This window comes from Dicentrarchus labrax, unplaced genomic scaffold, assembly GCF_905237075.1.
Source record: "Dicentrarchus labrax unplaced genomic scaffold, dlabrax2021, whole genome shotgun sequence".
NCBI classification, from domain to species: Eukaryota; Metazoa; Chordata; class Actinopteri; family Moronidae; genus Dicentrarchus; species Dicentrarchus labrax.
In genome coordinates this window covers 11065305-11081130 of record NW_026136721.1, presented here as the reverse complement: position 1 = coordinate 11081130, position 15826 = coordinate 11065305, and the positions used below count along the sequence as shown (strand labels likewise).

The 15826-nt window shown below is 38.8% G+C and overlaps 2 protein-coding genes across 2 annotated transcripts; both read left to right on the top strand.

Moving 5' to 3' along the window:
• The first annotated feature begins 10 nt into the window (after positions 1-10).
• Positions 11-4555, top strand: LOC127355460 (CD209 antigen-like protein E). Its single transcript, XM_051386361.1, has 6 exons — positions 11-2222; positions 2304-2390; positions 2552-2620; positions 2883-3025; positions 3152-3255; positions 3367-4555. The coding sequence occupies exons 1-6, from the start codon at positions 2048-2050 to the stop codon at positions 3512-3514; spliced, it is 726 nt and encodes a 241-aa protein (XP_051242321.1). The 5' UTR covers positions 11-2047; the 3' UTR covers positions 3515-4555.
• A 271-nt stretch (positions 4556-4826) lies between these two features.
• On the top strand, positions 4827-12049 carry LOC127355456 (equilibrative nucleobase transporter 1-like). The gene is made up of 13 exons (XM_051386355.1): positions 4827-5383; positions 5475-5600; positions 6195-6324; positions 8539-8585; positions 8692-8768; positions 8871-8963; positions 9061-9200; positions 9282-9421; positions 9943-10086; positions 10511-10618; positions 11277-11463; positions 11592-11715; positions 11851-12049. Exons 1-13 carry the CDS (start codon positions 5275-5277, stop codon positions 11965-11967), a joined length of 1542 nt encoding a protein of 513 aa, XP_051242315.1. The 5' UTR covers positions 4827-5274; the 3' UTR covers positions 11968-12049.
• The last annotated feature ends 3777 nt before the right edge of the window (positions 12050-15826 follow it).

The window sequence follows — 15826 nt, the reverse complement described above, 5'->3', positions numbered from 1 at the left end:
GGAGGGGGGGGCGTCTTTAAAATATAGGGATGAATACAGGAAAAATGACTTTTTCAGAAAGTAATATCGATATTATTGAACTACGATTGAATTAAAACTAAATATCACATTGTTAAATGAATGTACCTTCCTCCGCTGGAAAGAAAACAAGTTTCTCATTTCGCCGTTTATGGTATAGTTAATGAAGCCCTCATATGCATTCAGATTTATGTATTTTTCTCATCTTCCAGGCCTTAAACTGAACACTTCACATTATATATTTGTTTCGGGCATAGAAATAGCCTTTAAAAATGAAAGAGTTCCGACATTGCCCTCATGTGGCCATTGAAGGGCAATTACAGAGCAGAATAATAGCCAACAGGAGACATCTGCTGTACTCAGGTTTACCCTGGGGACAGTGCACTGTTGGTGGAAAGTACATCTACTGAATGTAATGAATGTTTTGCTTGTTCTGTTTTTGAATTTTGTGGAACTGTATATTATGATTTGTCATGTGGCTACCCTGGCTGTTGTTGCTCTTACATCCAAAACATATGATCAGCTTCTAAAGGGCGATCATTTGTGTCATGTAGTAATAATAATAATAATGATAATAATATAATGTTTCTAAGACTATCTGTATATATGTCTTCATACATGTCTGGAGGGGATCTTTGAACTACCCAGCAGTATATAACATAGTTAAAATTAGTATGACGGCAACTATTAATTCATAATTGATTTATTTACTAACAACAAATCATTTAATTGTTCTGTCTAAATCCCAGAAGCTAGTAAAAAATACAACAGCCAACAATATAATAATATATGCACTTTTGACGCTATACTTTTTACAAGAATTCAGCTTTACTGAACTTTCAAATCCAAGCAGACAAATATTGTTTAAGCTAGCTTTGAGCAGAAAAGGGTATTTTTACATTGTGGTATTACAACTTTTATTTAAAGTATCAGTGTGGAGGATTTAGAGGCATCTAGCAGTGAAGTTGCAGATTGCAACCATTTCAATACAGCTCAGCCTTCCAAACTTCTAGTGTCTATCTAAAGCCAATGTTTAGTTTGTCCATTCTGGGCTACTGTAGAAACATGGCAGTTCAACATGGTAATCTCCGTGGAGAGGACCCGCTCCCTTTGTAGACAAAAACGGCTCATTCTAAGGTAACCAAGACTTAATGATTTTTATTTTCAGGTGATTATACACTACTGAAAAATTTCTGCCAATAGACCCTAGTAAATGTTACACACTGGACCTTTAAGTAAAAGATCTCAATACTTCTGCCACTACTGCAGTGCACATTTATTGACACTCTGCCATAGACAACATTATCTTGTTTTAAAAGAATCAATTTCTTTTCCCAGAAACGACCACTAAGTGATGCTAGAGGTGCAGGGTTCTTCTAGGACTGCTGTCAGCACACATACCCAACAACTGTCATGTTTGTATGTATTTTTACACCATACTCCATGACAGAGCCTGATGTAGCATTAAAAGCAAACAGCACAGAACTTGCGCTCTAATAATTATGAGTTGATTCGCCTCTGAAGGCCTACATCCATCATGGGTTTCACTTCCAATCAAACCATTATATGTAATTTAAAGTAAATATGCTGTTAAGTTGTTTTTAGGGCCAGGTCACAAGTACATTTTAGTGCCATGTGTATATGGCCATGTAAATGTAAAAGGCAACTCTCTATAGGCTGAACAACTGATATTCTCTTTTAGTTTATTATTTATTCTATTTACATTGCTTATGATATATTTAGGAAATGTCAATGGTCATTCAGTGAAGTGTATGAATGAATAAATAAATACTTCATACTTTACTCTAGATCTGGTCATCTGGGCATGTGGTTCAGCCACAGTGAACAGGCTGAATAAAGAAGAAATTATAATGCAGAAGTGTGTAGATACTGTGCCACAGCATATGCAGAAGTGTGATATTGGACAGACCGACAAAACGCAACTAAACCACCTAAATTGTCATATTCGATGCACACAGTTTGGTGGTAGTACAAAGAAACAAAGGCAAAAGGAAAATCAGAAACAGAGATGTCTGAGGCCATTTATGATAATGATCCTATCGAACAAAACCAAATGGAAGAAATAGCCTCAAATACAACTGGAGAGAGAGATGTGGAGGAGAGGATAGTGTGTATTTATAAAAGCTTAGACATCTACGGGGGTCAACAAGCTGTAACCCAGAGTGCAGTGCATCAGCAGCCACGTGAGTAACACAAATGTCTACGTTTCCTTTGCTGTTTGAATGACCATTTATATTGTTATAATAACAACATTTTCCATTCAGGCAGGACTTTGGTCAGGGCTATGATTGTGTGCCTGGTGCTGCTCTGTGTTCTCCTCCTGGCTGGTATCATAGGCACTGGACTCCACTGTAAGGAATTTACATTTGTTGTCTTTTAAGACAGCCAGATTTGCGCTGCTAAACATCCATTCACCAACTTCAAATCAACAGTTGTTGTTTTAGATTTCCTGTGCAGTTAAATGGTGGCAGATTAGAATAGTCTCAGTGTGTGAATTTAATGTCCCATGCAGGCAGAATCAAGCTGCCGTCCCACAACGAGAGCTGGTCTGAAGAGAGAAAACAGGCTTTGGCTGAACTCAGTGAGTGTAGACTTTGTTTTGTGTGCATATGACCATATAAAGTGAGAAGTGAGTCTTTTTCTGTGTGTGTGTGTGTGTGTGTGTGTGTGTGTGTGTGTGTGTGTGTGTGTGTGTGTGTGTGTGTGTGTGTGTGTGTGTGTGTGTGTGTGTGTGTGTGTGTGTGTGTGTGTGTGTGTGTGTGTGTGTGTGTGTGTGTGTGTGTGTGTTTGTTTGTACAATGGACATTTGACACTTTCCCTTCCTAAATTGTGTACGCTTGCAGGTCATTTCTGTAAAGATGGATGCACATCGTTCAACAACAGTTTCTACTACATTTCTTCTAAACAAGAGAGCTGGGCCAATAGCAGGCAGGACTGCAAAGACAGAGGGGCAGATCTGGTGGTTGTAAAAAGCGAAGAAGAGCAGGTAAGAGAAAACAAGTTAAAGATTGTGTTCCCTAACATTGCATTGAGTGCAGCGTGTTTAGTTGGGTTAGTGCTGTCAGAGGAACCCACATTTTCATAGTTTTGTTGACTTTGGGTACTGTTGCAGATATTCATCAATTCCTTAAACCGTATATTCTGGATTGGTCTGACTGACAGAGAAGAAAAGGGAACTTGGAAATGGGTAGATGGTTCAGTTCTGAACAGCACAGGGTAAGACATCTTCTTGTCTCCAGAGCTGTGACCGCCACTGAGAGGATTATTAGTGTGTTGTGCATCATGTTCTAACCCCAGCCAATCATTTGATTGTCTGTGTTTGAACAGGTTTTGGAAAAAAGGTGAGGCCAGTGGGATATCTGAACGAATGAAGCACTGTGTTGTCACCTATTATTACAATCATCAGAGAAGCTGGAGTGATGAAAAGTGTTCCAAATCACAATCATGGATCTGCGAGAAAGTGATTGACCTCTAATATTACTTTTCATCCTAAATACAAAATATACAGTGATGAGCACCATCCCACAAGATTGTGGCATTTGTTATCTCTTGTTTTCTTGTTAAAGTGCAGCATAAGAAAGACAGTTAGGAACAAGACTTAAGACTTAAGAGACATAAGACTTAAGACTTACTTAAGGTGAAGGCAAAGAACATCTTGCCAGACAAATGTCTTCTTTATCATAAATCATCATAAATTCACTTATAAAATGTATTTTCATCAAATGATGGTCTTGATTTTGCTTTAAATAGTTAGTATATCCCTGCCATATTTAAAAAGAAAGTGAGAATAAAATGGACTTATATTATTTATCAGTTTAGACAGAGGCAATGTGCTACCCAAGTTTGATCCCAAATAATCCCAGGCGTGTTTTCTGTAATATGCCAGTGATCCATCAAAGTCAATGCTTCTAAAGGCTATGAATTGATACGTTACAAAACTTGAAAATAAAACTGTAATCTTTGAATTTTTACTTTGTCATATATCATGCACACTTATATTGTCTCTTTAATTTGATTGAATAGATTCAATTAAATCATGTCACTACTGGACTGTGACAAATTCCATTAGACTCAGTGGTGCACTGCAGGATATATATACCAGTTACAGTTATATAGTTACACTCTAACTGCAAAACTAAAGGTGACCGTGCCTTTGCTGTTTTAGCCCCAACATTGTGGAATAGTCTTCCCCATTCACTTAAATTCCCTGACTCTGTGGATAGTTTTATGCGGCTCCTCAAAACCCCCCTCTACAGGCCTTTTTATGGATCTCCTTCTTGTTTGTTTTCTCATCTGTCGTCTCTCTTTTAATTTATCCTTCCCCCTTGTTTTATCTTCCGTATGTTTGTATTTACATGCTCTCTAGGTATGTTTGATTGGGTTTGGTTATGCATGTACATATTTATATGTACATATGCATATATATAGACTCATATGTATGTTTGTTGTTTGTAAAGCACTTTGTAACTCTGTGTTTAAAAAGTGCTATATAAATAAAGCTTAACTTACTTACTTACCTGGAATCTGATATGGGCTACATTTAAAATGTAATGTCAAATGCCAAATAAAACAAAAATGAATCTTGAACAGCCTGAAAAACCTAAATAATGTCAACTCTCCAGAGATAATCAGTCTATGATTGAGTGCCCCACCCAGTGTTAAGTTACAGGCCTATTTTAGCTCAGAATGAGCGAGTAGGTGTCAGAATGCTGAGGGAGAGGGTGTGGTGAAGAATAACATCTCCTCAAACAGCCTGTAGCACAGCAGGTAAGTCTTGCTAGGTTACTGCTGGCCATGTGTGTATGTGTGTGTTTGTGTGTGTGTGTGTGTGTGTGTGTGTGTGTGTGTGTGTGTGTGTGTGTGTGTGTATGTGTATATATTTTTATGTCTATCTCTTATATGTATAATACATATGCATTTTTACATAGTTTTAGAATATTATCATCAAAACATTTATTAATTTTCTTAACATTATACTCAGACATGTGCAAAACATCCAGGAACAGATTGCGTCTGTGTGTGTGTGTGTGTGTGTGTGTGTGTGTGTGTGTGTGTGTGTGTGTGGGTGGGTGTATCAAGAGAGACATATTAAGACAAAGACTTTCTGTGTTTATGTGCTTCCTGGTGACAAAAACAGAATCTGCTGATCTAATTTCAATTGGAGATGATCACCACAGACCACCACACACTTGTTATAATAAATACAAAGGTCAGTGTGTGTGTGTGTAGTGAGCCATGTCATACTGTAGTCAGCAGTGTCCATGTTTTCTAGGTAACCTCTGTGACTCTGGTTATTGCTGTCAAAGTTTCACCACTCCACTACTCACCTGGCTGAGCTACTCAGGTAGAAGCAGAGGAGTTTGGCAGAATGTTCGAGTTCAAAGGAGGAAGGAATAAATTGTACTACTGGTTGACACTACTGTCTGGATTTGTAGAGAGTTTGTTCTTCACAGGGATTGTCTTCGGCTGGGCTTCTTTGGTCTTTGTGCTGAAAGTTGATGGATACTTTGCTGGATTCTGTTCCAACACCACCAGAGAGGAGGACAATGCTCTGTATATAGGTATATAAACATTCATATATTGTAACCTTACTTGGTTTGCTCATACTAACATTAGTTAACCTTCAAGGCAAATAAGGGTGAACAACACAGAACTTGTAATACTGATTATTCTATTCATCTATCTATTTATTTCAGTAAAATTACATATGTTCAGTTTTCCCACTCTGTATCCACTGAATCACTGGGTTGCAAGAATCCAACCAACTTGTTAATGTATAACAGTGTAGGATTTAGTGGCATGTAGTGTGCAGTGTTTTAGGAGTGTTTTGGTTTGTCTATTTTGGGCTACTGTAGAAACATGGCGGGCATGGCCGTAGATGATAGATAGATAAAAACAGCTCATTCGAAAGTAACAAAAACAACAACAATTCTTATATTTTATTTATACACTAAAGAAAACATGTGAGTATTATATTTCTTGTCTGTCTATAGAGCCTCCTAAATGTTACACACTGGACCTTTAAGGGAATTAATTTTAAAAATATGACTAATTATATGCTCATAAGTTACAGACATGCAGTAGGCCTACATACAGTAGTTTTCCACTGTTTCTATATTTACCTCTTTTCCTCGTTTTATCTATCTTTCTTCCAGATTGTATTAGTCAGGATGAACACTTCCCACGGGTCATGTCTGTTGCTTCCATCGCCAACACAATAATACGCCTTCCCATTGGATACGTCTTCGATCGCTGTGGAACCACAGCAACAAGGCTAATAGCTGTGTGAGCACACCAACACAAAAACCGTGTTTTATTATTTGATGTTTGCCTAGTTTGGTTTGTGAAGGTTAATTTCTTTATAAGCAGTTGAGGAAAAGAAGAGCAGCAATTATGAACTATTAACTATACATTGTTAATTGGTACGATCACTTCTGAGACCTTCAAGCTGCATATGAAGGGGCAGATGGAGCGAAACGGACAAAGCATAATTTACCCACTGGCTGTAAAAACATGCTAGTGATGTTTCAGTGTTGGCTCATGAATAAAAGAATGCAAAGTCTTAACAAGAACTTTTTATTTCAAAAGTTGAGCAAAACATAGTTCTTAGTAGCAGCATGCTATCATACATTCAGTAGTTCTCGCCATACAACATCTCAACTAGTAATTATGGTGCGTATCATTTGAACCTGAAAGTTGGAATCTCAGAGTTCCCAGGTATTTCAACTGGAACATCCCCTGAAGTTCTCACTAACCCTGACCTCATAATCCAACATGGCTACTCCAAGTTAGTACTGTTTATTAGCACTTGTATGTCTCATTAAATCACAGTACTGTCAAACCTTTGTCTGTGGACATGTTGCAAAGGTGTTTGTCTGCACAAAATACAGCATAATGCATTATTATCAACTGCTAACAATGGCTAATGGCTTGCCTGGTAATCCCAGACTTCCTAGGCACTGCAGCACTACTTTCGGCATTGCCCCTAATGTATCAAATGGCAGACATGAATTAAGGTACACAATACTTTCCACAAGTTGAAAGTTGAATGTTGAAAATTAAATCTTTTTATCATCTCTGCGGCCCCTACAACCACCTTTACTCTCACTGTTAGCAATGCAGCAACTTCTTCTCTCAGGCAATGATTATTTCACAAATATCCTGTTCAGGTCAGGCTTCAAACAGCTTCAAGCCTGACCTGCAAAACAGGATACAAGTTTGCATAGAAGATGTTTATACAACAGGTCTCTAATTATTTGCAGAGCCTTAAAGGAAATGTCTGATCATTTGTCCCCTTAAATTACTAACTAAAACCTTTCTGGCAGGGTGGCTTACTGCTTGGTTCTGTTGGATCACAGCTAAAAGGTCATTGGTCCGAATCCACCAACTGACTGAGGCTTTTCTGTGTGCAGTTTGCATGTTCTTCCTGCATTCCCAAGTCCCACCAATGCCATTGACAAAGCACTGGCCACAGAAAGGAGTTCTGTATACCACACTGTGGCTGCTCCAAACAAATTGCAACTGAAAACATTAAATTATGAGATCACTGAAATGTAATTTAAAATAATAATATTAATTTTTTAACTTTATTTTAATAATTTTTATTTTATTTTCAGTTTTTAACACCTTGACATACAGCCTTTATATTCGTATTTCTTCTTTCAACTTCCATACTGTAAGATCGCTGCATTTACTTAGAGACAGAAGTAAAAAAAAAACACTCTCTTCCTTTAACAGGAATGCTCCTCCTGTTAAAGAAAATGGTAATCTATATAAAATCGACTATTGTTTGTAATTAGTGCAAATTAAAACACATATATAGAAAAACAATAAGATTCCTGGAATATTTTATTTCAATATCAGCCTACTAGTCATGTTCATGCACGTAGTCCATGCATACATCCATGATTAGTTACAAGCTAAAATGTGAAGCGGAGGTCAAATGAATGGTTTAACAACGCTGCAATTGTAATTATTAGGTCTTTATTCTTGAACCGGTACAGTTCAGGATTCAACAGCAACCAACAGTAAATAATTTAAAGCTAAATGCTAATACTAGCATGGCAAAATGCTCACAATGACCAACATGCTGATGTCTAGCAGGTAATATGTACCATGTTCACCATCTTAGTTTAGCATGTTAGCATGCTAGCATTTGCACACACAAAGTATAGCTGAGGCTGATGGGAATGTCATTAGTTATTGGTATGTGTAGTTTTATTATTTAAAGGAAAAGCTTAACATTTTTGAATATCTGCTTATTTGCTTACATGAGATTGATACCCCTGGAGAGTGTTATCAGTCCTAGTTGCATGGATCTAAGGATGGCAATGTCTAGGCTAAAATAAATGTCCAAATCTTGGAAGGATTGCAGTAACTTTAGTGATCCTAGCACTAACATCAGGTAAAGCACGCATTAAGTCAACTCCAACTTAAAAGTGAAAAAAAAGTGAAAGGTGACTTCTAGTGCGTTTGACGTCATGACTTATCTCCCTGCAGATCTTTGTTCACCACTGGAACACTGTTCATGTCTCTGTCCGACGCAGGTATGTCGTTTTGCATGTAACACATCAAATAGTTTTAGAGCAGATACCGTACAGCGTTGTCTCTGTCTTTCCCTGTATCTTTCTCTGCCCTGTCTTTCACACACAGAGACATCGCTGTTGCTGTACCCTGCGTTGTCATGTCTCATTACTGCTGGAACAATCCTCCACATCACCAATGCTCAGGTCTGTGGTGATGCAGCCTAAAAACCTGGGTGGTGTGTGGGTGTGAAAGTTTGTGACAAGGAAAATAAAAGCAGTATGTGAGGATGTAACTTTTATGTTAAGGTGGGGAACCTGTTTGACTCCTATCGTTCCACCATCATCACCATCTATAATGGGGCCTATGACTCCTCTGCTGCTGTGTTTCTCATCATAAAGGTAATGGATATTTGATGCAATATTTTGATAAGACCTAAGTGCTCTTCAGTCAACATTAAAAATTGTAAGCATACCTCTTTTGTCTTTCTGTCAATAGTTGCTGCATGAAAGAGGAGTGTCTCTTCAGTCGTGTTTTCTCTTCCTCACCTCGTGTAGCATAATCCACCTCCTACGTACCTTCTTCCTGATGCCCAGAGGACATATCCCCTACCCGCTACCGGAAACCTTCACTTATGGGTCAGAAAAAACTACACCATATTGATGAATTTTAACCTCTAGCAGCTGAATTGTTCTCATCCAGAACCTCTGCTTTGACAGAGTAAGCTGCCCCATTCGCAGGAGAGGAAGAGGAGAGGAGACTGACAAAAAAGTAGATGTGAAGAACAGGAGAGCAGATGCTGAGACATCTGCCTTGAATGTGCTCAATAAGCCACTCTATGAGCCCAAACAAGGGGAAGGTATTGTAAATATGTGACAATTTTGATCTCAAAACTCTTAACCTGATCACATTACATGCAACTAAAAGGATTAATTTGGATCCCAAAGCTATCATTATTTGTTTAAAAGGAAAATCCAGCCAAAAATGTTTTTACATGCAAAGAAAGAGCAAATGTTTTGACTGAATTTAAGTATTGGATCATTTGGTTGTGGGATTTTTTGTGTGTGTGTGAAGAATCAAGTACCAATTTAAGTGGATTTTGATTTTCATACAAACATCAGGTTTTAGACATTTGTTTCGACCAACATCCAACAATCATACATCATAGAAGAAGCATTCTGGCAACAGCATCAGTAGCCAGAATGCATTGCTGCTGTGGTTTTATGGATCTGCCTTCACTGTCTGGTCAAATGTAATTCTGGGAAATGTAAATCTCTACCTCAAGTGGAAGTAGACTCAATGGAATACACAGCAACATTTCACATTTAACTTTTTCCTTTGATTTTCCTGTTTCCACCCTCCCTTTTTCCTTACATCCAGAAGCTAGTTTTCAGAGCTGTGTGTTGTCCTGGCTCTTCCTCTGGCACCTGATGTGGGTGGTCATCATCCTTTTCTGTCAGTTCATCTTCTTATCCAATGTCAACTCCATGCTCACCAGGCTAGCCAATAATGACCAAACTTTGGGTGAGGTATAAAATGATTGATTTTCTTGGAGCATTTTAAGCTTGCCAATCACTGCTTGTACAGATTAAAGCAAGATACGAAGGTCAGATGATTTGCTCATCTTGGTGATGCTGCAGTGGCTGCGGTATGTAGGTTGAATATATTGTATTCCATTGCAAAGTTGCATTGTGGGTAATGTAGGTGCCAGGCTTTGGCTCTGCTGCATCAATTCTTTCATGTCAGACCATGTTTCAGGAGTGCAATGCTAAAAAGATTAAGTGAATAATAATAATAATAATAATAATATACACATGATATATAGTCTATACTGACACTTTCACTCCCTTCAACCATGATCTTTGACTTGGCTCTTTTTGAAATTATGTACCACCATGTTTCCTCCTCCGTACTAAATTTGTCCTTTCTTTCCACCCCTCCTGTCCAGTGAGTCAGTACACCAATGCATTTGCCTTCACCCAGCTATGCAGTGTGCTGCTCGCTCCTATGAACGGTCTCATCATGGACAGACACAAGCACAGGCCTCTGGCTCCAGGTTCGCTAGAATTTCTTCAAATTACACTGTGGAACAAAGCTGTTTATTTAACTTAATGATTTACAAGTCAGCATGTGTGAAAAGTCCAGTGTGTACCATTTAGAAATTGAATATAATATTTATAGTTTTATGAATTACTTTTCATTAGTGTATAATCACCTGAAAATAAGATTTGTTGTGTTTTTGTTACCTTAGAATGAGCCATTTTTTATCCACAGGCGTTGCGGGTCACCTTCTGTGGAGGCCACCATGTTGACCTGTCATGTTTCTACATTAGCCCAGAACAGACAAACCAAACACTGGCTCTAGAAAGGACCATTTGTGTATTTCAGGCATTTTGGGGCCACCATAGTTTCTCCCTCGCGTTTGGAAAGGGAGGGTGAAATGAATGAATTGTAAACTGCAACTACACCGCTAGATGTCACTGGACCTTTGAGCTCTGCTAATAGAGAATAAAACGGTTAACATTAAATCAAATACATCAACAGAAATGATGTGTAATAACTCAATAAATATTAAATGCATCACTTACAAGACACGCACAACATAGCTGGGGCTGAAGAGAGAACCAGTGGGTGAAGGTAGCATATAGCCCCACGTTAAAGTGAAGTGATTTCACCTAAGATGAGCCTGAGCCATGCTTTTGTCTATTTCTTAGGAGAAACCAAGCGGGAAGCAGACCTGCATTCATCCTCTCTCGCCCTCTTCCTGACCTCCCTGCAGTGTTTCCTCTTCTGTGTGTGTTTCACCTGTCCCGTCCTCCGTCTGCAGTACCTCACATTTGTCCTGCAGGTTGTCAACAGCTCCTTCTTTTATGGAGGCCACCAAGCCTTTGTCAGCTTTGCGTATGTTCACACGTCCTTCTTAATTCCAACACACTTCAGACCAAACAACAAATTCAGTCAACAATATCTTTTTTTTTCCTAATCCCTCTGCTGTGTCTTCCTCTCTCTCCACTCCATCTCACCTCTAGCTTCCCAATGTCTCATTTTGGGAAGTTGACTGGGATGGTGATGTCATTGTCAGCTCTGGTGCTGCTTCTCCAGTTTCCAATCCTACACCTCATCCAGCACCAGCTACAGGGTGATCCGCTCTATGTAAGTGTCCAGAGGTTGTGTGATGAGCTTTGAACCTGAGGAGTCAGGTTAACCAGTTTAATAAGCAGTTTGTCTCTTTCACACCCCACCCACACCCCCAACTCCCCCATTTTTTATTTTCTGTTATTCTCATAGGTAAATGTGGGTGTCACCTTGGTGTCACTGCTCACCTTTATTCACCCGCTCCATGTCAACCTCTACTGCAGAAAGCTGGCCAAACAGAGAAAGACCGAACAAGAAGTAAATGAATGAGGGTCGGCAAGATGTAGACTTTATCCAGTGTAACCAAGTCTAAAAATGAAATTAAAAATGCATATGATGCAATTGTAAAGAAGTAGTTTCTCTTTTTGGAAACCACAGTTGGGACCACACAAGGGTTTTTGCAGGTTTAATTTATTATGAACCATGTAAACTTCACATTGCTGCTGAATATTTCTTATGTATTCTATAATGTTTTACGTTGGGTTTACTTCTTACTACTTCTTACTGCTTAGAGTTCACATTTGGAAATTATATTACATCAGGAGGATAATGCATTATGACTCGTGACCATGGATGTATTGAGGAGAATTCTGCACTCGAATGTCGAGATTGTGCAAAACAACTTGGTTGAGATAGATCATCCACCACATTTTCTATTGTCAAATGATCATTGCGTGATAAAGCAGGTGTAAGCCATTCCAATAGTTAAATATTACATTGTCAAATATAACGTAAGTATTCACAACGATGAAAGCAAACTGTGTCAGAGCATGGAGATTTATTCTTGACCTTGGTGACAGTATTTTTTTGCACAATACGTAATAATATGGTATATCGTCCCATGCCTAATCTGTGAACATATACTAAATAACTTTTAGACTGTCTTGTCAATAAATACTTGTGGAGGAAATCAAGGTAATTCAGGTGTAACTGCACTGACAAATGGTATAATAATTAATTAATAGTTTAGCAGGAATATGCAACACCATACTCTGATTATGTAATGTTATTTTACCTTCTGATCAGTACCTTTCTGATTATTGGCCTTAAATTGTTGTATTTTGGTTAATTGCTGAGTGTTTTTTGCAGGACACAATGGAGCAGGACCACAGCTGCAGGCCGATCAGATAGAGAGCAATACAGAATGGAGGAATGAAAAAGAAAATGCAGAGGAGCAGGATGAGGTGTACCCGTTCAGCATAGTCTTTAGACTTGAAAGGAATAAACTGTTGCTAATTCAGGCAGATACACTGCCTGAAGACATCATGAGGACAAAACTACACAATCAATTATCACTTTTCCAGCTATCATTTTGGGCTGCGAACAAGACTAATTTGCACCATCACAGCTCAAATGTCTTGTGACACGAGTTGTTCTTGCCCTCAAGCCTACTTTTGTGTACTGAAAAAGGCTTAGTGCAAACCATTTATTCTACTTTTGTGACAAATGCTTTGTTTAGGGTATATAACATAATTATAAGTTATTTGTATTGACCAACAACCCTGTTATTATGGGTCCAAGCTTATGAGGGGCGCCCTTGTAGCTCACCTGGAAGAGGTGGCAGCCCCTTGTGCTGAGGGTGGGTCCTAGCTGCAGGGGGACTCTTCTTGGCCTTCAGTCAAAATTCTTTCATCTTTTGCCACATTTTATCAAAATCCTATTTTCAACACCTTGTCAGAAACTGCTGGACCAATCATCCCCAAAACTGAGTCATCACGGACGTAGCTGAAATTTCAGTGTGTCAACCGTTTTAAAATTAGTTTTACAAGCCAATCAGCTGTTATCAAAATAGGTAATTTTTTTAAAATGTGCTTGAATCTGTATTATAACCGATATAGTTCTATGATTAAAACCATCTGATGTACTGTTTTGTTGTATGCCACAGGAAAGTATTTTAAGGTTGGCAGACTGAAAGTTTGAACCAGTTACTGTCAAATGTGAGCCAGCTCCTGAAGGACAACCAGAGCTGAGAGGTTAATGTACATTATTTTTGATAAACTACCATGGCCATGTCAATAATGATCATTATAATGACTGTGATGACTTTTGCTTCTGCTGTTTTTTTGAGTCTCTCCTCCACTCACCCACCTGAGAACAGGTCCTCAACGTCAGGATGAAGAGCTCGTAGTTCTGCAGTGAACCTCCAGAGGACAGCAAAGATCTAAACACAGACTACAGGCAGTCTGTGGAAACACCTGTGCCGGTTAAGTATTTCCCCAAGAGCTGATCAGTTAATTGATCTGGGATTTCATAGTAAAAGTGAAGCAGAAAGTCAAGACCACCAGACCCCAGGTGGAGATGTAAATCTGGGCTTTTAGCTCCAAGAAGGGATTCTGTGTCAGATGTACACCGACTGTGGAGAGTTTCCTGTGGGCAGCACTCTGCCTGATACCCCAGCACTCACATATTTCAGCATCTTACATCCATCAGAAAACCAGTCCACATCAAGGACACTTGACATCTCTAATTTATCCCTAAATAGACAGCACACTGCAGACAGAGACACACCCACGCACCAAAGAAACCTGGTTAAAGTGGAAGTAGAAGCTGCAATAAGGCAGCTTTCAGGCCCAATTGAACAACTGTGCATTTCAAGTACATAAGTGACTACGGTGGAAAGAAGTTCCCCTTCTTGAGCATGATGAAATGCCACAGGCTCACACACACAGGGGAGAGGGCTCAGTTCTGTGGACAGAGTGGGATGAGCTTCATCAGACGGAGCCACCTGATGTGTGGCTGCATGTTCTCTTGCAGGGCACATGTCAATGCACACATGAAGACCCACTGCAGGTGATAACACTGTCGGAGATTTCTGTGTTTACAGGTGGCCATAGGCATCAGAGTGTATGTACCATCATGCCTGTGTCAATGACTGGCTCTGTGCTGTATTTAAGCTCTTTAAAGTTTCATCAATCAATATTTTATATATATTATGTTTTTATATGGTATTGTATGGCTATGGTATGAATATTACCTGTGGACAGAGCCTGTTTACCTCCTATCTGCTAAGCTATAAGCTAACGATCTGAAAGCAGTAGCTTCATATTTAGCATACAGATATGACAGTGGTATCCAACTCCTGGCAAAAAAGTAAAGTATTTCTCAGAATGTCTAACTATCTTTTTAAGCCTCTGAAGAAAATAGAACAGGTACTGTGATAATTAAAGCTGCAGTGCTCAATAGTTGTCCACTGGGTGGCAGAATAAGTCCTCACAGCCATATAAAGTGGTTTTGGTTAAGGGTTGGCAAACAGTTGCATCCTGCAGAATCAGAGCAACATTCATTTGTTGTCATGTTTCTGGCCACCTGAATTATTTATGTATTATGTTATTGATGGAGCTTTAAATGATAATTTATACAATTCTGATCATTTGCTTTTTTCAGCATTTGATTTTACAACATATTACTGGAAATTTAGTTCTAAATGAACATCAAAACAAGAATGACAAATAACGATTACATTGTTTTATAAGAGACTGCCTTCTCCAATGTATGTATGCCTTTTTTTTATGCCATGGTGATTCCCAGTTCTCCTGAATATGTTGGTGGCACAGCTGGACATAAATCACAGGGTAGCTAATATGTGTTATAATGAGTCACAGACTGAATGAGCAGTGGAAGCATATCCAAATGTGCCAATTTTCAAGTAATTAATCAAGTAAATCTGGCCATGAGAGCTTTACAGTAAATATTCTAATGATGTGAGTCATTTATTTCTCCTACAGCTTCATTACAGTATTTCCACATGAATGAGTCCATACAGTGTACTGTGACAGCAGTTTGTAATGCCATCATCCTTATAAAGACCCGTTTGCAGCATCAAACAGAGAACCATAATATCCCTGCAGATGCCCCCACGTTTCTTTTGGCATCATTAGTGACTCTGTAATGTATTTATAGTTAAGTATATTTTATCTCCAGGCTTCAGGGGCTTAATTAAAATGATATCATCATGCGGGTCGAATAATAGAAAATCCATTAAGATTAGCCTGTATTCACAATTAAACTGTTAATGAGAGTTACTGCGTACAATAAAGAGCCATATGTTGATGTGGTTTCCCGCCCTGGGTCCACCTGTTGCGATTACAACTGGATCTCAGACAGACTGAGACAGTGAGGCGCAGCTCTG

Coding starts and splice junctions, on each gene's coding strand:
- LOC127355460 (XM_051386361.1), top strand. CDS start 2,048: ATGTCTGAGGCCATTTATGATAATGATCCTATCGAACAAAACCAAATG. Junction 2,223..2,303: donor TGCAGTGCATCAGCAGCCAC/GTGAGTAACACA, acceptor TTTTCCATTCAG/GCAGGACTTTGGTCAGGGCT. Junction 2,621..2,882: donor ACAGGCTTTGGCTGAACTCA/GTGAGTGTAGAC, acceptor GTACGCTTGCAG/GTCATTTCTGTAAAGATGGA.
- LOC127355456 (XM_051386355.1), top strand. CDS start 5,275: ATGTCATACTGTAGTCAGCAGTGTCCATGTTTTCTAGGTAACCTCTGT. Junction 5,601..6,194: donor GGACAATGCTCTGTATATAG/GTATATAAACAT, acceptor TCTTTCTTCCAG/ATTGTATTAGTCAGGATGAA. Junction 9,201..9,281: donor CCGGAAACCTTCACTTATGG/GTCAGAAAAAAC, acceptor CTGCTTTGACAG/AGTAAGCTGCCCCATTCGCA.